This window comes from Oncorhynchus mykiss, chromosome 12 (genome assembly GCF_013265735.2).
Source record: "Oncorhynchus mykiss isolate Arlee chromosome 12, USDA_OmykA_1.1, whole genome shotgun sequence".
Classification (NCBI taxonomy): domain Eukaryota; kingdom Metazoa; phylum Chordata; class Actinopteri; order Salmoniformes; family Salmonidae; genus Oncorhynchus; species Oncorhynchus mykiss.
The window spans coordinates 19,522,894-19,546,164 of record NC_048576.1 but is presented as its reverse complement, the minus strand read 5'-3'; the positions used below and the strand labels follow the sequence as shown (position 1 = coordinate 19,546,164).

Sequence of the window (23,271 nt, the reverse complement as noted above, 5' to 3'; positions counted from 1 at the left end):
ACAGACTGTTTTAGATATGGGACAGCCTGTGATATATGATGAGCCGTATATTAACTGTCCCTCCTGTCCAAACCCTGTACCACACAATGCCACATCTTATGTGCCCTGTGAGATATACTTCAGGGGTTTCAGTGTCACATAGAAACCAGTTCTCCAGGCAGTCTCATTTCCATCAGCTCCACTCACTTCTTGCTATCAGATTCATGAACTTAGTACATACAGTCAATCCACATTTTTGTTCCAACGAGCACTAACACACCTAAGAGGACATCATGATTTTGATTGGGCCATGATAAAACTGCTCCCTGAAAGAAAATGGGCTTATTAAACAAAAAGAATAAACAACTGTACTTTAATTTATTTAAATGCACTTCTCTCTGCTTACTTGATACGTTGCCATTATGTGAAATATTTAGATGACAGAGAAAATGTTTTGATAGGTAATGTACAGCATGAGCAAATGCCTAAGCACTAAACCTCCAGTAGAGGTCTCTCGAGATCAAAGAATCTTCTCCTATCCACTCCTGCAGTAGTTGTCATGGTAACATTTTACTAGTTCCATCAACAAACCCGACCGAGACTTCTCGTCAAGGTCCATATGAAACAGTTGCAAAACTTTTTTATTTGATTTAACATTTATTTGACTAGGCAAGTCAGCTAAGAACAAATTCTTATTTACAATGATGGCCTACCAGCGTCGCCAAACCCGGACGACGCTGGACCAATCGTGCGCCGCCCTATGGGTCTTCCAATCACGGCCGGATGTGATGCAGCCTGGATTCAAACCAGGGACTGCAGTGACCCCTCTTGCACTGAGATGCAGTGCCTTAGGCTGCTGCACCACTTGAGAGCCCAGATGTTTCAGTTAAAGCAAATAACTAGGGCTTGGAGGATTCCTTGGCCAGGTCACTTGTTCAGGAGAAACAGCTGGCCCACAACCATGATTACTAAACCTCACTACATGTTCCAGAGGGCGATGTTAATGTTTGTCTATGGAGATAGTATGGCTGTGTGCTCGATTTTATACACCTGTCAGCCAATAGCCAAATCCACTAATTTGAAGGGGTGATCACATACTTTTGTAAATATAGTGTATGTTGGAGGCAGAGGAGAAGGAGCTCCTGAGAGTGCTGGAGAGACAAGCCAAGATGCGTGAGAGAGCCAAGTTACTGCAAGAGAGAAGGCAGAGTAAAAGGTAAGAGAGTGGTGGAAAACAAGCTAGAACAGCTATTCGGGTAGAGGGAACACCTTAAGGTTTTTATAGTTGCCAATCTTGCAGTTTTTTTAAATCCAGGTAAATACCTCCATACCGAAAGGTTATAATTTTAAATGGAAAATGTTCAGAGAGCAGAGTGAGGAGCTGCTGACTGAACAGACTCGACGCAGACAGGACAAGGTTGGTAGAGAGTGGGCTGTGCAGCTACGACAGGAGGCGCAGCAGCAGAAAGAGGTGGAAGAGTAACCTGCAGCAGCTGGCCAACCTGCGTGTTCAGATGGAGGCCTCTGAGCAGCGGAGAGAACAAGCCAAGCAGCTCAAAGAGGAGGAGGCCCAGCTACTCGTAGGCTAATTCAGCCGGTAGCTGAGATGTTTCTCTTTGAATCAGTGTATTTCTGCTCTGTGATCACTAATTGGGCCCTCTGTATCTTGCTCTGTGATCACTAATTGGGCTCTCTGTATCTTGCTCTGTGATCACTAATTGGGCTCTCTGTATCTTGCTCTGTGATCACTAATTGTATCTTGCTGTAACGGCTTTCTTCTATCTCCTCCTCGGACGAGGAGGTGTAGCAAGGATCGGACCAAAATGCAGCTATTGCAATCCATGTTTATTAAACTGAAACAACATGAATCTAAATACAAACACTACAAAACAATAAACGTAACGAAAACCGAAACAGCCTAATACTCGTGCACATAAACACAGAATACGGACACTAAGGACAATCACCCACGAAACACCCAAGAATATGGCTGCCCAAATATGGTTCCCAATCAGAGACAACGATAAACACCTGCCTCTGATTGAGAACCACTTCAGACAGCCATAGACTTCACTAGAACACCCCACTAAGCTACAAACCCAACACACCACATACAAAAACCCATGCCACACCCTGGCCTGACCAAATAAATGAAAATAAACACAAAATACTTCGACCAGGGCGTGACACTTGCTCTGTGATCACTAATTGGGCCCTCTGTATCTTGCTCTGTGATTCCCAATTGGGCCTTCTGTATCTTGCTCTGTGATCACTAATTGGGCCCTCTGTATCTTGCTCTGTGATCCCCAATTGGGCCTTCTGTATCTTGCTCTGTGATCACTATTTGGGCCCTCAGTATATTGCTCTGTGATCACACTAATTGGGCCCACTGTATCTTGCTCTGTGATCACTAATTGGGGCCATCTGTATTTTGCTCTGTGATCACCGATTGGGCCCTCTGGATCTTGCTCTTTGTGTGTGCCAGGGGGAGCAGAGAGATACAGTGCCTTGCGAAAGTATTCGGCCCCCTTGAACTTTGCGACCTTTTGCCACATTTCAGGCTTCAAACATAAAGATATAAAACTGTATTTTTTTTGTGAAGAATCAACAACAAGTGGGACACAATCATGAAGTGGAACGACATTTATTGGATATTTCAAACGTTTTTAACAAATCAAAAACTGAAAAATTGGGCGTGCAACATTATTCAGCCCCCTTAAGTTAATACTTTGTAGTACCACCTTTTGCTGCGATTACAGCTGTAAGTCGCTTGGGGTATGTTTCTATCAGTTTTGCACATCGAGAGACTGACATTTTTTCCCATTCCTCCTTGCAAAACAGCTCAAGTTCAGTGAGGTTGGATGGAGAGCATCTGTGAACAGCAGTTTTCAGTTCTTTCCACAGATTCTCGATTGGATTCAGGTCTGGACTTTGACTTGGCCATTCTAACACCTGGATATGTTTATTTTTGAACCATTCCATTGTAGATTTTGCTTTATGTTTTGGATCATTGTCTTGTTGGAAGACAAATCTCCGTCCCAGTCTCAGGTCTTTTGCAGACTCCATCAGGTTTTCTTCCAGAATGGTCCTGTATTTGGTTCCATCCATCTTCCCATCAATTTTAACCATCTTCCCTGTCCCTGCTGAAGAAAAGCAGGCCCAAACCATGATGCTGCCACCACCATGTTTGACAGTGGGGATGGTGTGTTCAGCTGTGTTGCTTTTACGCCAAACATAACGTTTTGCATTGTTGCCAAAAAGTTCAATTTTGGTTTCATCTGACCAGAGCACCTTCTTCCACATGTTTGGTGTGTCTCCCAGGTGGCTTGTGGCAAACTTTAAACAACACTTTTTATGGATATCTTTAAGAAATGGCTTTCTTCTTGCCACTCTTCCATAAAGGCCAGATTTGTGCAATATACGACTGATTGTTGTCCTATGGACAGAGTCTCCCACCTCAGCTGTAGATCTCTGCAGTTCATCCAGAGTGATCATGGGCCTCTTGGTTGCATCTCTGATCAGTCTTCTCCTTGTATGAGCTGAAAGTTTAGCGGGACGGCCAGGTCTTGGTAGATTTGCAGTGGTCTGATACTCCTTCCATTTCAATATTATCGCTTGCACAGTGCTCCTTGGGATGTTTAAAGCTTGGGAAATCTTTTTGTATCCAAATCCGGCTTTAAACTTCTTCACAACAGTATCTCGGACCTGCCTGGTGTGTTCCTTGTTCTTCATGATGCTCTCTGTGCTTTTGACGGACCTCTGAGACTATCACAGTGCAGGTGCATTTATACGGAGACTTGATTACACACAGGTGGATTGTATTTATCATCATTAGTCATTTAGGTCAACATTGGATCATTCAGAGATCCTCACTGAACTTCTGGAGAGAGTTTGCTGCACTGAAAGTAAAGGGGCTGAATAATTTTGCACGCCCAATTTTTCAGTTTTTGATTTGTTAAAAAAGTTTGAAATATCCAATAAATGTCGTTCCACTTCATGATTGTGTCCCACTTGTTGTTGATTCTTCACAAAAAAATAAAGTTTTATATCTTTATGTTTGAAGCCTGAAATGTGGCAAAAGGTCGCAAAGTTCAAGGGGGCCGAATACTTTCGCAAGGCACTGTATGCTGCGTTTGGAGGAACAAAGAGAATACCATCAGAAGCTCCAGGTTCAGGAGAACCGGCGCAGGCTGCTGAACCACTTTCTGAAGCTGGAGATGAAGCTCCTGGCCAGAGAGCAGCAGGACGAGCTGGCCCTGACATGAGCATCTGACTGAGTGTGTGTTTTTACAGCTTGAGCTGCGAGTGGAGCAGAGTAGGTACCAGCAGTACCTGGCCAATCAGCTTGAGGAGCAGAAGAGACAGGAGGTGTAGACAGAGAAGCTGATAGAGTTGAAGCTGACCTCGGTCCGTAGGCCAGGGATAGGCTGATGAAGGACGTGATGGACAGGCCACCTGCAGATCCAGGAGAAATGTAAGGAAAGGGATGAAAGGAGAGCTGTCTGTAGATCTGTCCCTTTCAAGTTCAACTTTCAACTTTTAATGAAATGCCTTTCTTGCAAACTCAAAACCCAACAATGCAATAGTCAATAACACTGTATTGACAAAACACAAAATAAATAAGAATAAGGCCCTGTGAGTGTGCATAGAGAGAGTGCAAGTAGGTCAATATAAATAAGAATAAGGCCCTGTGAGTGTGCATAGAGAGAGTGCAAGTAGGTCAATATAAATAAGAATAAGGCCCTGTGAGTGTGCATAGAGAGAGTGCAAGTAGGTCAATATAAATAAGAATAAGGCCCTGTGAGTGTGCATAGAGAGAGTGCAAGTAGGTCAACAAAGATACAAATTAAACTCGGACCGTGTAACTATTTTGTTAGCTACAATGCATTCAGAAAGTATTCAGACCCCTTCATTTTTTCCACATTCTGTTACATTACAGCCTTATTCTAAAATGTATTAAATTGCAGGGAGGATCTCTCTGTACTTTGCTCCATTCATCTTTGCCTCGATACTGACTAGTCTCCCAGTCCCTGCTGCTGAAAAACATCCCCGCAGCATTATGCTGCCACCACATGCTTCACCGCAGGGATGATGCCAGGTTTCCTCCAGACGTAACACTTGGCATTCAGGTCAAAGAGTTCAGTCTTGGTTTCATCAGACCAAAGACATTCAGAGACTTGGTCTGAGAGTCCTTCAGGTGCCTTTTGGCAAACTCCAAATGGGCTGTCATGTGCTTTTTACTGAGGGGTGGCTTCCGTCTGACCACTCTACCATAAAGGCCTGATTGGTGGAGTGCAGCAGAGATGGTTGTCCTTCTGGAAGGGTTCTCCCATCTCCACAGAGGAACTTTGGAGCTCTGTCAGAGTAACAATTGGGTTCTTGGTCACCTCCATGACCAAGACCCTTCTCCAAGACCCTTCTCCCCAGATTGCTCTGTTTGGTCAGGCGGCCAGCTCTAGGAAGAGTCTTGGTGGTTCCAAACTTCTTCCATTTAAGAATGATGGAGGCCACTGTGTTCTTGGGGACCCTCAGTGCTTCAGAAATGTTTTGGTACCCTTCCCCAGATCTATGCCTCGGCACAATCCTGTCACTGAGCTCTACGGACATTTCCTTTGACCTCATGGCTTGGATTTTGCTCTGACATGCACTGTCAACTGTGGGACCTTATATAGACAGGTGTGTGCCTTTCCAAATCATGTCCAATCAATTGAAATTACCACAGTTGGACTCCAATCAAGTTGTAGAAACATCTCAAGGATGATCAATAGAATAGAGTTCAATTTCAATTATCATAGCAAAGGGTCTGAATACTTATGTAAATCAGGTATTTCTGTTTTTTGAATTTTTATAAATTTGCTAAAATGTATAAAAACCTGTTTTCGCTTTGTCATTATGGGGTATGGTGTGTAGATTTATGAGGAAAAACGTTTCTTTAATCCATTTTAGAATTAGGTTGTAATGTAACAAAATGCAGAAAAAGGGAAGGGTTCTGAATACTTTCAGAATTCATTGTATTTAATGGTCGTATTGCTTGAGAATAGAAGCTGTTCAAGAGCCTGTTGGTGTCAGACTTGATGCACTGGCACCTCTTGCCGTGCGGCAGCAGAGAAAATAGTCTATAGTTGGTAGGTGGTTGGGGTCTTTGATGATTTTCCGGGACTTCTTTTCACACCGCCTGATATAGAGGTCCTGGATGGCAGGGAGCTTGGCCCCAGTAATGTACTGGGGCTGTCCGCAAAAATCAAATCAATCAAATCAAATGTATTTATATAGCCCTTCGTACATCAGCTGATATCTCAAAGTGCTGTGCAGAAACCTAGCCTAAAACAGCAAGCAATGCAGGTGTAGAAGCAAAATCCTTTGTAGCGCCATGCGATCAAGGGCGGTGCTATTGCCATACCAAGCAGTGATGCAACCAGTCAATATGCTGTCAATGGTACAGCTGTAGAACCTTTCCAGGATTTGAGGGACCATGCCTAACTTTTCTAACCTCCTGAGGAGTAAGAAGCACTGTTGTGCCTTCTTCACGACTGCGTGTGTTTGGACCATTTTAAGTCTTTAGTGATTTGGACACCGAGAAACTTGAAGCTGTCTATCTGGTCCACTGTCTCACCGTCGATGTGGATGGGGGCGTACTCACCCCCTTGTAGTCCACGGTCTTGCTGACATTGAGGGAGCGGTTGTTGCTCTGGCACCACACTGCCAGGTCACTGACCTCCTCCCTGTAGGCTGACTGATCGTCACCGGTGATCAGGTCTACCCCCGTTGTGTTGTCAGCAAACTTCATAATGGTGTTGGAATCGTGTGTGGCCACACAGTCATGGGTGAACAGGGAGTACAGGACGGCACTAAGCGCACACCCTTGCGGGGCCCCTGTGTTAAGAATACGCATGGTGGAGGTGTTGTTGCCTACCCTCACCACCTGGGTCAGCCTATCAGGAAATCCAGGATCCAGTTGTAGAGGGAGGGGTTCAGTCCCAGGGTCCTAAGCTTGATGACGAGCTTAGAGGGGGCAATGGTGTTGAACGCTGAGCTGCAGTCAATCAACAACATTCTCACATAGATATTCCTCTTATCTAGGTGGGTGAGGTCAGTGTGGAGAGAAATTGAGATTGTGTCATCTATGGATCTGTTGGGGCGATATGCAAATTGGAGTGGGTCTAGGATGTCTGGGATGGTGGAGTTAATGTGTGCCATAACCAGCCTCTCAAATCACTTCATGATTACAGAAGTAAGCTCTACAGGGCGGTAGTCATTGTGGTATGAAGCCTTAGTTCTTGGGGACAGGGAAGGTTGCGGTCATCTTAAAATGTGGGGATTACAGACTGGGACAAGGAGAGGTTGAAAATGATCGTGAATATGCCTGCCAGCTGTTCTGCGCATGCTCTGAGAATGTGCCCTGGAATGTGGTATCATGGTGTGTGTGCTTGTGTGTTTGTGCTTTTACCTTAGTGGATCTGAACATGCAGAAACAAGCCCAGCTGGCCAGGGAGAGAGTAGAGCTGAACAAACTGCTAGATGATGAAGAGAAAAATATTCTGAAAGTTGTCCTCTCACAGCAATACACATAAATTGTTTTTCCTCTATATATCCAACCCTCTTTTATACACAGCAAAAGTCTTCCCAATCAATACTTCTTCCCGGTCTGAGACGGGGCTGTCAGGGGTTCCAAGCAGACCTGCTGGCCCAGCAGCAATTGAGTGATGAGGGAAGGGTTCAGACAGAGCAGGAGCGCCAGCATGGCCTGGTCTACCAGGAGCACCGGCAGGGCCCGGTCTACCAGGAGCACCGGCAGGGCCCGGTCTACCAGGAGCACCGGCAGGGCCTGGTCTACCAGGAGCAGTACAACAGGAAGATGCAGGAGATCTTCCCCATGCTTACTTGGAACAAATGTATTTTATTTATTTTTCCTTTATTTAACTAGGCAAGTCAGTTAAGAACAAATTCTTATTTTCAATGACGGCCTAGGAACAGTGGGTTAACTGCCTGTTCAGGGGCAGAACGACAGATTCGTACCTTGTCAGCTCGGGGATTTCAACTTGCAACCTTCCGGTTACTAGTTCAACGCTCTAACCACTTGGCTACCCTGCCGCCCCAAAACCCATTTAAGGCCTGGCTCGGCAGCGAACACATACTCAGATACACATTACATGCACACACATCATTCGTAACTCAGCTAAAGTACACAAACACTTATTTCTAACTATCACACACCCACATGCACACACACCTAACCCTGTTTAACGATGTCTAACCTCATAAAAACACATCTCTGGCAAACGCGTTACGCTGTAATCCTCTTAAGACAAATTAGCTGTCTATGTTTCTCTGAAAATGGTATAGTGATATAAAATAAGTTTGCTCATGATGCTTACTCATGAGTTCAGGAAATAAATGTTATATTTTGCTCGTTGGCAGAGTGCTATTGCATTCATTGATGGAGGATTTGCCCAGGAATTAAGCTGTTTATATTTTGTCCAGGAACTAGAGCTGTAAATAAAAAATGTCAATGTTAAATTTAAAAAACTCCTATTTGAGCACATTGTTGGAATATTAAATGGACCTATTTAAGGATAAATCAATTTGCAATTGCATAATCATACAAATTAGATTTGTCACATGCGCCGAATACAACAGGTAGACCTTACCGTGAAACGCTTACTTACAAGCCCTTAACCAAAAATGCAGTTATATTTACTAAATAAACTAAAGTAAAGAAAAGTAACACAATAAAATAACAGTGAAGAGGCTATATACAGGGGGTACCGGCACCGAGTTGGTGTGCGGCGTTATATTACTGTGGAGTTGGAGGCCTGCCTGTGTGTACATGAATAAAGGAGTGTCTCTGGATGTCATTGTACTGTAATGCAATATCACTTGATGAGCAAAGCAAAACATGGCAAGCAAAACATTGTTGGGTAATACAGGGATAAAGTGTGTGACATACATTGTGTCATGAGCTTAAGTGCTCTTGTGTTTAATTAAGTTGCATTCTCTGGATATAGCAACAGCGAGTGAAAGCAGAGAAAGAAAGACAATCTTGTAGAGTGTGTGAGATATTTAAGATAATGCAACATGTGCTAATCCAGTGCATTCAGAAAGTATTCAGACCCCTTCCCTTTTTCCACAATTTGTTACGTTACAGCCTTATTCTAAAATGGATTGAACAGTCGTCGTCGTCCCCCCCCCCTCATCAATCTACACACAATACCCCATAATGCAAATTTATCAAAAATAAAAAAAAACGGAAATATCACATTTACATAAGAATTCAGACCCTTCACTCAGTACTTTGTTGAAGCACCTTTGGCAGCGATTATAGCCTCAAGTCTTATTGGGTATGACGCTACAAGCTTGGCACACCTGTATTTGGGGAGTTTCTCCCATTATTCTCTGCAGATCCTCTTAAGCTCTGTCAAGTTGGATGGGGAGCGTTGCTGCACAGTTATTTTCAAGTCTCTCCAGATATGTTCAATCAGGTTCAAGTCCGGGCTCTGGCTGAGCCACTCAAGGACATTAAGGGACTTGTCCAGAAGCCATTCCTGTGTTGTCTTGACTGTGTACTTAGGGTCGTTGTCCTGTTGGAATTGTAACCGTCGCCCCAGTTTTCATCAAGGATCTCTCTGTACTTTGCTCCATTCATCTTTCCCTCAATCCTGGCTAGTCTCCCAGTCTATGCAGCTGAAAAACAACCCCACTGCATGATTGTGCCACCACCATGCTTCACTGTAGGGATGGTGCCAGGATTCCTCCAGATGTGACGCTTGCCATTCAGGCCAAACAGTTCAATCTTAGTTTCATCAGACCATAGAATCTTGTTCCTCTGAGTCCTTTAGGTGCCTTTTGGCAAACTCCAAGCAGGCTGTCATGTGTCTTTCACTGAGGAGTGACGTCTGCCTGGCCACTCTACCATAAAGGCCTGATTGGTAGAGTGCTGCAGAGATGGTTGCCCTTCTGGAAGATTCTCCCATCTCCACAGAGGAACTCTAGAGCTCTGTCAGAGTGACCATCTGGTTCTTGGTCACCTCCCTGACCAATGCCCTTCTCCCCAGTTTGGCCAGGCTGAACCTGAGCTCAAGTTCAAGTCTCATAGCAAAGGGTCTGAATACTTATGTAAATAAAGTATTTCCGTTTTTTTTATACATTTGCAAAAATGTCTTATGAGGTATTGTGTGTTTATTCAAGGGGTCTGATGTGCCAGTACTTGGCATGTTAATTAAGGTGTGAAACAGTGGTGCCAGAAATAAGAATTTGACTAAAAGCTTATTGTATCACCCAACTAGACTGACTGAATTTTAGTGCCATACTGTCATTGAGGCTATTGTTATGCTTAGACTCATCACGTGACACATACCTTTTATGAAATACCAGTAGGCAGTTGAGCAGATGATAGGACTTCAGCGGTCAGTCTGACCTATCAGAACATGCTGTTAGTGGCATGATCAGGAAACACCCTTTCAAAGCATTGAGTCATACTAATTATCAGTGACGTTTCCCAAAGCAACCCATGGTGTTAGCCCCAACATTAGGATCACCTGCTGTTGCTGTGGAACGAGTTTTGTATACACACCTCTCCAAATGGATTGATGTGGAAAACATTTCACAAGTACTGACTGAGTAATATCTATCCATCTTGGTAACTAACTGTTTTAGGCCTTTTTCATAATAACACAAACCCTTGTCCTTATAAGTATGAGTTATGTATACCAGTTCATTATGAACTTCAGTAGAATGCATACAAATTGTAGAACATTTAAAAAATAAATATGTATTCCAATACAAGACCTGGATTGAATTTTTGGAAACCACATTGACAAATAACACGTTTTCCTTTTGACCATCTGTGATCTTATCTGTTCTCTTTAATGATTTTGATGGGTGGAATGTCTTTTGTCTAATTCCAGGTGAAGCCAGTCAACACCCCATACCTGCAGAAGGAGTGGTTTGGGAGTGGAGGAGTCATGGCCTGCTATTGGAACAAAGTGTTTTGTTCTGTCTTCTGCTCAGGCAGGCTTGAAATATTGCTCAAGCAAAGCTTCAACTCCCAGATAGCCTACTGGCAAGAATGTATTGAGAACAGTATGACCTGGAACATGGAATAATCACAGCTAACTCTGAATAGAGTAGCAGAATATTCTAGTACACATCTAAGGAATATAACACCATCATGAAAAGGCAACAGAAAGAACCTAACACCATAGCGAAAAAACAAGAGGAGAAGATTGACTATGAAGTTTATTGCCAGGTAACATACTCCTTTAGACCTACATTACACGTTGTATTTTGTGATGTTGTTGATCATAGTGGGACTAAATGTGAGAGAGGAGGTATCAATTATGCTGTGCTTTATAAAGTCTAATGTCCCCAAATGTGTGTAATCTTTCAACTGTCACTAATATCAAAGTGCAAGCATTACATTTTCATAGGCTTCAGGAATCAGCCTAGTTCAAGTCACATATTGTACTACAATGAATTAGATAACACTTAGGACTTGACAATGCTAGCCTTGAACTAAGTTACTGTCCACTGAGTTCAGGAAATATCTAATTAGATACAATTATGGCATGAACTAAGGCTATATGAAGATGTTTCATTATTAGTTACCCCTCTCCAACTAACTAACTATAGGCACATCATGTTTATTAAGATTTTGTGGAGGAAAAAAGGTTACATTTAATTAAGATTCATTATTAGGAACAACCCCCCGGTTATCCCCCTGCTGTGTCCCAGTTATCCCCCCACTGGTCTTTCTAATTTATAGTGTCGAATACATTGTAGTGCGTTGATGAGCCAGATGGGGTCTCGTGCGGACTCTGAACGTGCATGCGGCTCTGTAAATTGCCAGTCAACATGACTGAGTCCATGGGTATAACGGCGATTAACTAAAGGCAAGCTATTATTAAACTATTTATAATTTATGTATTTGCACTTGTAGCCTACATTGGGCTGGGTAGCATATCCTTATCAAGTCGTAAATCTTTGGCGTTTTTCATTTTTGAGGAATATGAGGGTGATCAAGCAAAACTGAGTTGTTCGACAACTCATCCAAGGGAAGACACCTGCGGTCACCAGGAAAGGGGTCAGAAGTGGCAAACGCATTTAGCTCAACTCTGGAATTCGGGAATATGACAATTCTAATTATATGAAAAAACTTTGAGATTATCAACAATGATGAGATATTATCGTTTATAAATAGTGCGGTGCTTCTCCATGCTCCCGTAGTTTCGGTGATATTGTTGGAGAGTGCTCTTGTTGTTGGACCATGTCCGTAAACGAGTTATATTCAAAGGTGAGTGATTTGTACAGTCATTGGCTCTCTATACATTTGTTATCCTATTGCTATAGCTACAGTTTGATTTATTGTTACATCATTGATACATAATTGTAACATTTTGGGCCATCATATCTATAGTGACAATATGATTGAATTGTAGAATTCACCATTGTAGCGAATTCCCCGCTGCGATATCATGTATTTCAATGCAGGTGAAATGACAAGTGTTAAATAAGAAATCGAGCCTCGAGCGCAGTCCCAGTGAGTATTTCCTCGGATGTGTCATTACAGCTTGATTGACAGGTGTACGAGCAAGTTTCGTTCTGGTATCGGGCTGTAGTCATTAATCAAACAGGTTTACACCTAAAACAAGCGTTTCTATTGGACAAATGCAGATCGGTCTCTCCCTGTTTCGTTCCGCATGCTCCCGTTTAAGAAACGTTTAGCAACAGAATTGGCGTAATGAATACGCCCCTGTTGTACTGGCTTATCTTCTAGCCCTGTGGACTACTGTATGACCTAGTTGTGTCCTATAAGAGTAAAATAAATATTTTTTAATACTGACAAGTCTTTTGCTAGAATAACTACATTTGATTATTTCAATGAAAGGAAAAATGAGCAAGCTAAACCATTCATAATCTGTGATTTGATCTCTCAGGCAACAGTGAGTCTTGAACATTGGGATAATTGCAATTTTTGCTGAAGTTGCTTTGTGAAGAAATTGGGTTGTGGTAATCATGAATTATGTGGATATTCTATTTCTGGAGGTAGTATACTGTATGCAGTAACACATTAGACAACCCCCGCAGTTGAATGAACATGCAACAATTACTTGAGCTGACACCAATACACAAATGTGGTCCTTTCAGATTCCCACTTTTCACTCCTAGTACTTACCCATTTCATGCATCTTTGGCTATCCTTGATTTTCATTGAGATTGAATTAAGCATCTCCTGTTGATATACTCAAAAGCATAGAACCTTTAGGACAAATGCTGACTGAAAACTGCTGATACCCTTTGTGGAATTTGTGATGTTTACAGTACAGACAATAGATATGCTACCGGCATACTATTTGACTTTGATTGATGTGTTTAAAATAAGTATTATGAATATTATGCCTAAGCAAAGAAATTGTATTTGGTTACCATTGTTATTATAATTCCTTGTGGTGTAGGCCTCTGCATTGATTAACCTAGGATATTTGTGTGCAGCATCACCGGAATGACTTGTTTCAGGAAGAAACCTATTTAAATTGTTGAAAAAGAGATGTCTTTGAAGTTATTGGATTGAGAAGAACAGAATCAGGTTACATACATTATTTGTCACTAATCCTCTAGTCTACATGACTCAAAATCCAGTTCCACATTCCACTGCAGAAATTACAAAAATAGCTTTTGTTTTCTTTAGAACTCTTTAGAAACTTTTTACTTGTTGAGGAAATGGCTTTTTCAGTTACGTCTATTGTCTAAACATGCAGGTTACACCTATTCCTCAATATTGTTCTACTTATGTAGTAGTTACTTCCAATGTTCCCTCTCTGGGACACTGGAAGTAGTTAACACTATCTACGTTTCCCTTTACTGTGGGAATTGTGATCGAATCAATGCAATATTAGCCACTTTCAATGCAACATACCAAAACAAAACGATCTATGCAAGATATTTTCTTATAGGCAGAGCGCATTGGAGAAAGATTCTATAGCATTGACAGGCACGACTCAGGCCCATACTCTACACAGACCAGTGCACCATAACCAGTCAGAGCTGCTGTGTCCCTATCTGTAAATAGACCATTGCCATATGGATCTGTGCCATTCACTTTGAACTGGACTGTGTTACAGCAGGCGTGGTCGTGAGTAGATGCGCTTGTTTTGAGATGAGTGAGAGCTGCATGTAGCCACGTGCACATTTGTTCATAATCTTTGCTATTAAGTGAGTTATTAGCTGAGTTAAAGCAAATTTCTAGTTAGCAATGGGGGAGTGGTTGCTTCCTACAAGAGCACAAAATGTGTGCGTCTAGCCATCTTTGAAAAACAAGTCAGGTAAAGAGCTTTTTTTATTTCTTAAAGGGACAGTGTTGTATTTGGAGACGGGCTTGAATAAACTAAGTAGCCAATAAATAGGCAGAGGGTAGCGTAATTTGTCTGATTCTCTGTAATAATGGTATGGGAAGAATAATGCATTTTATTTTGTAAAGTGGTTTCTTGCATCAAACAACAACATTTTCAGTCACAACCTTTTCTGAAGGACAAGTGTACAGGTGAATGTCAATCCCTACTGTACATGTTTTTGTGTTTTTTTTTTTTTTTTTTTTTGTAGGCCTACATTGAACACCTCACATTGGCAGCTACTGTAGGCTAAATGATAGAACAGCTATTTCCATGTTAAAAATGTTATGGGATGCATTTTCTCCATTGTTTTGTATGGTAAGCCACTCTGATAGACCTACATTATGATCAAATAACCACAGTAGTACTTGGACACTGTGTTATAACTAACTTCAAGCATAACAGCCTCAGTGTTCAAAGTAAATGTGCACCATGTGCATGAGAAGGATGAAATCATACCTTGAATGCAGAACTCAGTGTGTCAGAGTGAGTAATGAGCTGTCGCCCACTCTTATTTATGATGTGGGCGTGCCCCAAGGGTCAATACTGTGGCCCCTCCTGTTCAGCCTGTACAGTAATGATCTGCCTTCTGTCTGTACTGGGTCTGAAGTTGAAATGTATGCAGATTATACAGTGATATATGTGCATGCAAGGAGCAAACAACAAGCTGCACAAGAACTCACTACTGTAATGGTCCAGGTTACAAAGTGGCTCAGTGACTCATGTTTGCATTTCAATGTGAAAAAAACTGTCTGCATGTTCTTCACAAAGAGGGCAACAGATGCTACTGAGCCAGATGTCTATGTGTCAGGGGAGAAGCTCCAGGTGGTATCTGATTTTAAGTACCTTGGCATCATACTTGATTCCAACCCCTCTTTTAAAAAGCAGGTGAAAAAGGTAATTCAAATAACCAAATTCAACCTAGCTCATTTCCGATTTTGTTTGACTACAGAGGTAGCAAAACTGTACTTCAAATCTATGATACGCCGCCACTTAACATACTGCTTGACTAGTTGGGCCCAAGCTTGCTGTACAACATTAAATCCCATTCAGTCTGTCTACAAACAGGCTCTCAAAGTGCTTGATTGGAAGCCCAGTAGCCATCATCACTGTTACATCCTCAGAAAGCATGAGCTCCTGAGTTGGGAAAATCTTGTGCAATACACCTACGCATGTCTTGTATTCAAGATCCTAAATGGCCTGGCTCCCCCTCCACTCAGTATTTTTTTTAAAACAGAAAACCCAAACACATGGCAGCAGATCCACAAGGTCTGCCATGAGAGGTGACTGTATAGTTCCCTTAAGGAAAAGCACCTTTAGTAAATCCGCTTTCTCTGTGAGAGCTTCCCATGTCTGGAATACACTGCCATCAGAAACACATAACTGAACCACCTATCACACTTTCACAAAAAACATGAAGACATGGTTAAAGGTCAATCAGATTTGTGAACATAATCCCTAGCTGTGTATTGCCGCTTTCCATGTTGTCTGTTGTCTGTAGCTTGTTAGGTGTGGAAACACTGTTGCTTTTTTGGATTTTGTCTTGTTGCTTTTTGTGTTATGTTGCTCTGTCTGTATGCTATGTCTTGCTTGTCCTATGTTGCTCTGCTTGTGCACTTTGTTGTCCTTAAGCCATTTTGCCACAACTTTGGAAGTATGCTTGGGGTTATTGTCCATTTGGAAGACCCATTTGCAACCAAGCTTTAACTTCCTGACTGATGTCTTGAGATGTTGCTTCAATGTATCCACATAATTTTCCTGCATCATGAAGCCATCTATTTTGAGAAGTGTACCAGTCCCTTCGGCAGCAAAGCACCCCCACAACATGATGCTGCCATCCCCGTGCTTCACGGTTGAGATGGTGTTCTTCGGCTTGCAAGCCTCCCCATTTTTCCTCCAAACATAACGATCGTCATTATGGCCAAACAGTTCTATTTTTCTTTCATCAAACCAGAGGACATTTCTCAAAAAGGACAATCTTTGTCCCCATGTGCAGTTGCAAACCGTAGTCTGGCTTTTTTTATGGCGGTTTTGGAGCAGTGGCTTCCTCCGTGCTGAGCGGCCTTTCAGGTTCTGTCGATATCGGACTCGCTTTACTGTGGATATAGATACTTTTGTACCTGTTTCCTCCAGCAGCTTCACAAGGTCCTTTTTTGTTGTTCTGGGATTGATTTGCACTGGGATTGATTTGCACATCTCTAGGAGACAGAACGCGTCTCCTTCCTGAGTGGTATGACAGCTTAGTGGTCCCATGGTGTTCATACTTGCGTACTATTGTTTGTACAGATGAACGTGGTACCTTCAGGCATTTGGAAATTGCTCCCAATGATGAACCAGACTTGTGGAGGTCTACAATTTTTTTTTCCTGAGGTCTTGGCTGATTTCTTCTGATTTTCCCATGATGTCAAGCAAAGAGGCACTGAGTTTGAAGGTAGGCCTTGAAATACATCCACAGGTACACCTCCAATTGACTCAAATGATGTCAATTAGCCTATCAGAAGCTTCTAAAGCCAATTTTCCAAGCTAAAGGCACAGTCAACTTAGTGTATGTAAACTTCTGACCCACTGAAATTGTGATACAGTGAATTATAAGATGAATATTCTGTCCGTTAACAATTGTTGGAAAAAATACTTGTCATGCACAAGGTAGATGTCCTAACCGACTTGCCAAAACTATAGTTTGTTAACAAGACATTTGTGGAGTGGTTGAAAAACAAGTTTTAATGACTCCAACCTAAGTGTATGTAAACTTCCGACTTCAACTGTAGATCATTTACTTACATTCAGTAATCTTGTTCTGATTTGTCATCCTGAGGGTCTCAGAGATAACATGTAGCATAGTTGTGTTTGATAAAATGCATTTTTATATTCAAATGTAGGAACTGGGTTCTACAGTTTGAACCCCTGCTGTCTTTTTGTCATTTAGCAGATGCTTTTATCCAGAGTTGCTTACAGTTGCAAGATGTCGAAAGCTATGAGATAATGCTGTAATGCTGCTCCATACATTATTTATTAGACATGCCAGCAGTACTTTCCTGTCATAATTGGTAATAGGGTGGCTGTCAATGAGCCACTTGCTTCCAGAGCCAACTTAGAGACTTGTATATTCCAAAGGCTCTTTCATATTCCCACACATTTCATTGTAGACACCAGAAGACAGTGTTTTGGTCCGATGTGTATCGTAGCTGAAGGGAAGTTAACCATAAATGTACAGTGAGCCACATTAAAAAAGCAGTGGAGAATTTTGCAATGAAACAGACACTTAAATAATAATTAGTTGGGTACTTACATTTTTCCTATTTCACACATGAACAAATTGGAAATTTGTTTTTTGCATATCCCACTCCCCCTGAGAGGGAGGAGGCAAGATCAGATGGGACCATTCTAGCCAATGAAAGGGCAGATACGCGTGTGAACAGGCACGCCTCTGATATAAGTGGCCATTCCATTTTTTCGTTGACCATATTCAACACTCTCATTGACCTCCATACAAAAACTCCTTATTTTTTAAATAAGGATAAACGCCACCTGCTGGAGAAAACAGATTTTGGGCCCTCTCAGGTACTAGTCATTGTGCTGACACACATCATAGCAGGGCGGGATATTAGCAGCACTGGAACAGGGTTTTCATCTTACCTGTGTGTGTTTACTTCACCAGTTATAAAGTGTATTTTAATGAACCCGAGAGTAGTCTGTTCAGGTTAACCTTCTCTCTCTACTCACGTCTGATTTTCATTACCAGTTCTCTCATTTACTACCCTCTAGTCTAACTTATAGTCTACCCTCTAGTCTAACTTATCCCATAGATAAGATGATTTTCACCAACTGTACTGTTACAAAACACATTCAGAATTCACAGAAAAGGCATAATGAAAAAATATTGTTTTAGCAATGAAAGTTTGAGTCCAAATGTTTGTCGACAGCCCAAAGGTTAGCCTAGCTGATTTTTTAAAATTAAATCATAAGTGACATGTTTGTAATAATATGATGGCAAAATATCCAGTGTTATATTCGCTGGTGTGTTGGGGGGTAAACACACAAACGGCAATTACGCACTATTTTTATTTTGAGCGAGTGTTTACCCACCTTTTGCAGAAAAATGCATTGAAAGTATAGGTAGTGTTACTTTACTCACCGCGAATAGCAATGAGCGTTTACCAACATATTTATTTTACCACTAGTAGGGTTATAGTAGTGTTATAACCTCTCAATCTCATGAGTTTAATCAGTGTTACTGTCAGTGTTGCTGTTGAAGTCCAGGTTGGTTGACTGACATGGATACCGGTAGTATCAAAAAGGCAAATCCATTTTAAAACACTCAGCGTTAGACGTTACACGAAAAATAGTACTTCATCAGGGTCACAAGGGAAACCGGTAGTGCAACTTTTTCTCACTGTTATTCTCTGCTTCTCCTCCCAACCTATTTCCCTCCCTTCACCCACCTATACAGGTGGAGCCTACTTCCAGAAACGTACCACCTATCTGGCTGTTGTTTTAAAAGGTTGTTTTATGTCTCTCTTTAGATTATCAGTATTGATTGGAGAGGGCTGCCTGAATTGATGTGATAACAATAAATAGAACAATACGTTTGTAACATTAATGTGCACCAGTTTAAAATGATAATTTCAACTACTACTATTTTGATTGTTGAAGCCATCAATTGTCCCATTAACAATCACCCATATTAGCAAATGTATTTAATTTCAAACTTCACATTTCTCTAGTATAGGCTTCTTATTGTTCTGAACGTTATCAGCAAAATGCCTGCGATAAGTGATCGGTAGGGTCAGTGTTTTCCGGTTTATCATCCCGGCTCTACTACTATTACATCCAGTGTATTATTGAATATTCTCACTGTTATGAATCAGATGTCTGACGTTCAGCTCTGATCTATGGCTGTGTGTTAGTTTTTCTGTCTCTTCTGTTCTGCATATTTAGCACAGCATAACGTACCATCCTGACGACAATTCTGTCAGTCCATGGTCATGCGAGGGCGTAAACACACGCACATTAGAATAATGAAGTTAAAAGACGGATCATCCATGTTTCCTTGTAGAGATCATAAACATCCTTGTGTATCTCTTCTGTGTTTTCGGACACCTACAAAGCAAGCAGGACCATCTCTTGCTTGATTGTATCGACCCAGTGCAGCAGCCGATGGTAATAAAAAAAAAAGCAATTTCATTAAGTCTGCTGGAAGTGTGATGAAGTGATCAGAAGGAGAAGGAGAGAAAGAGGCAGGAAGAGAGTGTAAGGCTCAGCTAATTAGTAGTCAAAGCCATTACTAAGTGAATGGATGCAGGGTTATAATCTTATTCTATCCTATCCTCATTGAGCCTGTGTTTTGTACTCAACAATAAGCAATGGCATCACTCTTTCATGACCATGGGCTACATTGTCAGTTTGCTAAATACCAGTATTGCAATATTTTGTTCCATGGCAAAAATAAAAAAACGAAGCAGACCCCCTTTGGTTCTTTTAAAAGCTGCTGTATGTCAAATATTATGTGCTATAGCTTGGAAAATAAATACATTTGATTCTAGATGACAACATAATGATGTCTGTTTGCGACATTAGGGCTGTTTTCCTAAATAACTCACCTGCTTTGTGTTTTGTTTCTTTGCCACGATACTAACGAGTATTACAATACTGCTATCGTCCCGGCCCAACAATCACTCCAGGTAATGCTTTGACTACCCTCTCTGTTCCTCATGTCATGACAAGATGAGCTTTTAGCTATTGTGTCTCTACCAGGAAGAATCATGGTGGTACTATGTCCTTGTTTTGTTGATGTCTCCTATTATTTAGGCTGATGTCTGAGTGCAGAATCCCTTCTTTTTTGCTGAGCTAACTGCTTCTTTGTGATTGAATTCTGATGAACTGTAGTAATGTGGTCTGTGATGCAAAACATACTGCAAGTCATGGGAGATTCATTACCATATATGGTCCTATTTTTTAATAAAACATTTTTTACTTAACTAGGCAAGTCAGTTTAGAACAAATTCTTATTTACAATGATGGCCGACCCCGGCCAAACTCGGACGACCCTAGGCCAGTTGTATGTATTTTATAAAAATTGGGAACGATATTTCTAGGATAAACTTCTTTCCGCCCAATATGCAGTTGGGTTTCTTTTTGTTTCACAGTGGAAAAGGAAGAACTAGAAGAGAGGATTGTAGAGGTACACATACTCAGCTGAGTGTAATTTAAAAACGTGTCATTCAGAGACATGCTTGGGGCTCATTACGATCAGTCTTCACTAAAGTTTCACCACAGTAGCGTCTGACATGGCAGAACAGACCAAATTTAAACAACTGCCTCCAAAATGAAATTCTCCCCAAATATGGTCACATTCATTGACAGCATACAATTTAGAGAAGACCTATAGGCCCATATCTGTAATGTATTCTATCTGAACACCACCGCAATATCCTATCAACAAGGGTTAGTTGGCCATCAACTGTTGTTGATTGTGATTCTGATGACTTCTGTGTGAACCACATCTAAGGGCAGAGAGGATAGATTGGCTTGGTTTAGGAGGGTGATGTATATGTTGAGACTAGAGGTCGACCGATTAATCGGAATGGCCGATTAATTAGGGCCGATTTCAAGTTTTCATAACAATCGGAAATCAATATTTTTGGGCGCCGATTTCCAATTATTAAAATATATATATATTTTTGTTTTTTATACCTTTTATTTAACTAGGCAAGTCAGTTAAGAACACATTCTTCTTTTCAATGACTGCCTAGGAACTGTGGGTTAACTGCCTTGTTCAGGGGCAGAACGACAGATTTTCACCTTGTCAGCTCAGGGATTCCAATCTTGCAACCGCACAGTTAACTAGTCCAACGCTCTAACCTTTGCACTCCACGAGTAGCCTGCCTGTTACGCGAACGCAGTAGAAGCCAAGGTAAATTGCTAGCTAGCATTAAACTTATCTTATAAAAAACAATCAATCATAATCACTAGTTAGACTTAGGGATGCCACCCGTTAGATAAAATACCGAACAGTTACGAATTTCACTGAAATAATAAACGTTTTGTTTTCGAAATGATAGTTTCCGGATTCGATCATATTAATGACCAAAGGCTCGTATTTCTGTGTGTTATTATGTTATAATTAAGTCTGATTTGATAGAGCAGTCTGACTGAGCAGCAGCAGGCCCGTAATCATTCATTCACACAGCACTTTCGTGCGTTTTGCCAGCAGCTCTTCGCAAGCACAGCGTTGTTTATGACTTCAAGCCTATCAGCCTAATGGCTGGTGTAACCAATGTGAAATGGCTAGCTAGTTAGCTGGGTGTGCGCTAATACTGTTTCAAACGTCACTCGCTTTTAGATTTGGAGTAGTTATTCCCCTTGCTTTGCAAGGGCCACGGCTTTTGTGGAGCGATGGGTAACAATCCTTCGAGTGTGGCTGTTGTCGATGTGTTCCTGGTTTTAGCCCAGGTAGGGGCGAGGAGGGGGACGGAAGCTATACTGTTACACTGGCAAAACTATAGTGCCTATAAGAACATCCAATAGTCAAAGGTATATGAAATACAAATCGTATAGAGAGAAATAGTCCTATAAATACTATATTAACTACAACCTAAAACCTCTTACCTTGGAATATTGAAGTCTCATGTTAAAAGGAACCACCAACTTTCATGTGTTCTGAGCAAGGAACTTAAGCGTTTTTACATGGCACATATGACTTTCTTCTCCAACACTTTGTTTTTGCATTATTTAAACCAAATTGAACATGTTTGATTATTTATTTGAGGCTAAACTGATTTTATTTATATTTTATTTTAAGTTAAAATAAGTGTTAATTCAGTATTGTTGTAATTGTCATTATTACAACAACAAACAAAAAAATCGTCCTCCATTAATCGGTAGCGGGTTTTTTGGTCCCCCATTAATCGGTAGCGGGTTTTTTGGTCCCCCATTAATCGGTAGCGGGTTTTTTGGTCCTCCATTAATCGGTAGCGGGTTTTTTGGTCCCCCATTAATCGGTAGCGGGTTTTTTGGTCCTCCATTAATCGGTAGCGGGTTTTTTGGTCCTCCATTAATCGGTAGCGGGTTTTTTGGTCCTCCATTAATCGGTAGCGGGTTTTTTGGTCCTCCATTAATCGGTATCGGTATCGGCGTTGAAAAATCATAATCGGTCGACCTCTAGTTGAGACAGAGGAAAGGAGTGGCGTAATGGGTCTATGGGAGGTCACTTCAGGGTAAATTATGCTCGTGCATTCAGGTTTGATGTTGGTTTCTCAGGTGAAGAATTGCTTGGCAAAGCGTGTGGGTAGGCTATTGTCTGTATACTGGTGTGTTTTTAGGGGGTGGGTGGGACAGGGTGTGGCATCAGAACAGAAGTCTTAAGCAAAAATACATCTTCAAATCTGTCACAAAGCCACTGCAACTTTCCATCCATCTAGGTTCCGCATTCATTTAGCACGGTCTCCTTGTCCTCACTTCAAATGGCGATGGCCCGACATTAGATTGCACCCACGGCACTAATTATACAGTTCTCCATTTTGCATTTTAACTCGTTTTTTGAAGAGTTTGAAATCTGGAGAATGGTTAATCATGTCCATGTTTAACCAGAACCACAGATTCTAACTAATCCCAGTTTAATCAGTGTGGAAATGGATCTGATGTAGGCCGTCTTTTGTTCACATTGGCAGAGGAACTTGGCTTTCCCCCTGCTGTGTTTGGGCTATCAGTGTTGGTCCATAATTAAAGATGGTTTGATCAGGAACTAGCAAGGACAACTTGCAATGCCTCAGCACACCATCTGAGAAACATGATTTGGAGAGAACCAACTGCAGAGAGAACACCTGCCATTCAGTGTCCTCACTGCTCTAGCATCAAAATAGATTTTTCGCCAAGTGAGCTCCCCTTAGGCTTTTATATAAGTCAGGGA

At 41.6% G+C, this 23,271-nt stretch overlaps 1 protein-coding gene across 3 annotated transcripts in view; it reads left to right on the top strand.

Annotated features, from left to right (window-relative positions):
* The first annotated feature begins 10,983 nt into the window (after positions 1-10,983).
* The window catches only part of LOC110537143 (unconventional myosin-Vb), a 75,814-nt gene continuing 63,526 nt past the window's right edge, over positions 10,984-23,271 (top strand). For 2 of the 3 annotated variants that reach the window (XM_036937131.1, XM_036937133.1), the window contains exon 1: positions 10,984-11,224. In XM_036937131.1, coding sequence (XP_036793026.1) covers positions 11,147-11,224 — 78 coding nt within the window. In that variant the 5' untranslated portion in view covers positions 10,984-11,146. Of the gene's footprint in view, positions 11,225-11,810; positions 12,269-23,271 lie in introns of those variants that run through there. The other variant, XM_036937132.1, reaches the window with a different exon arrangement.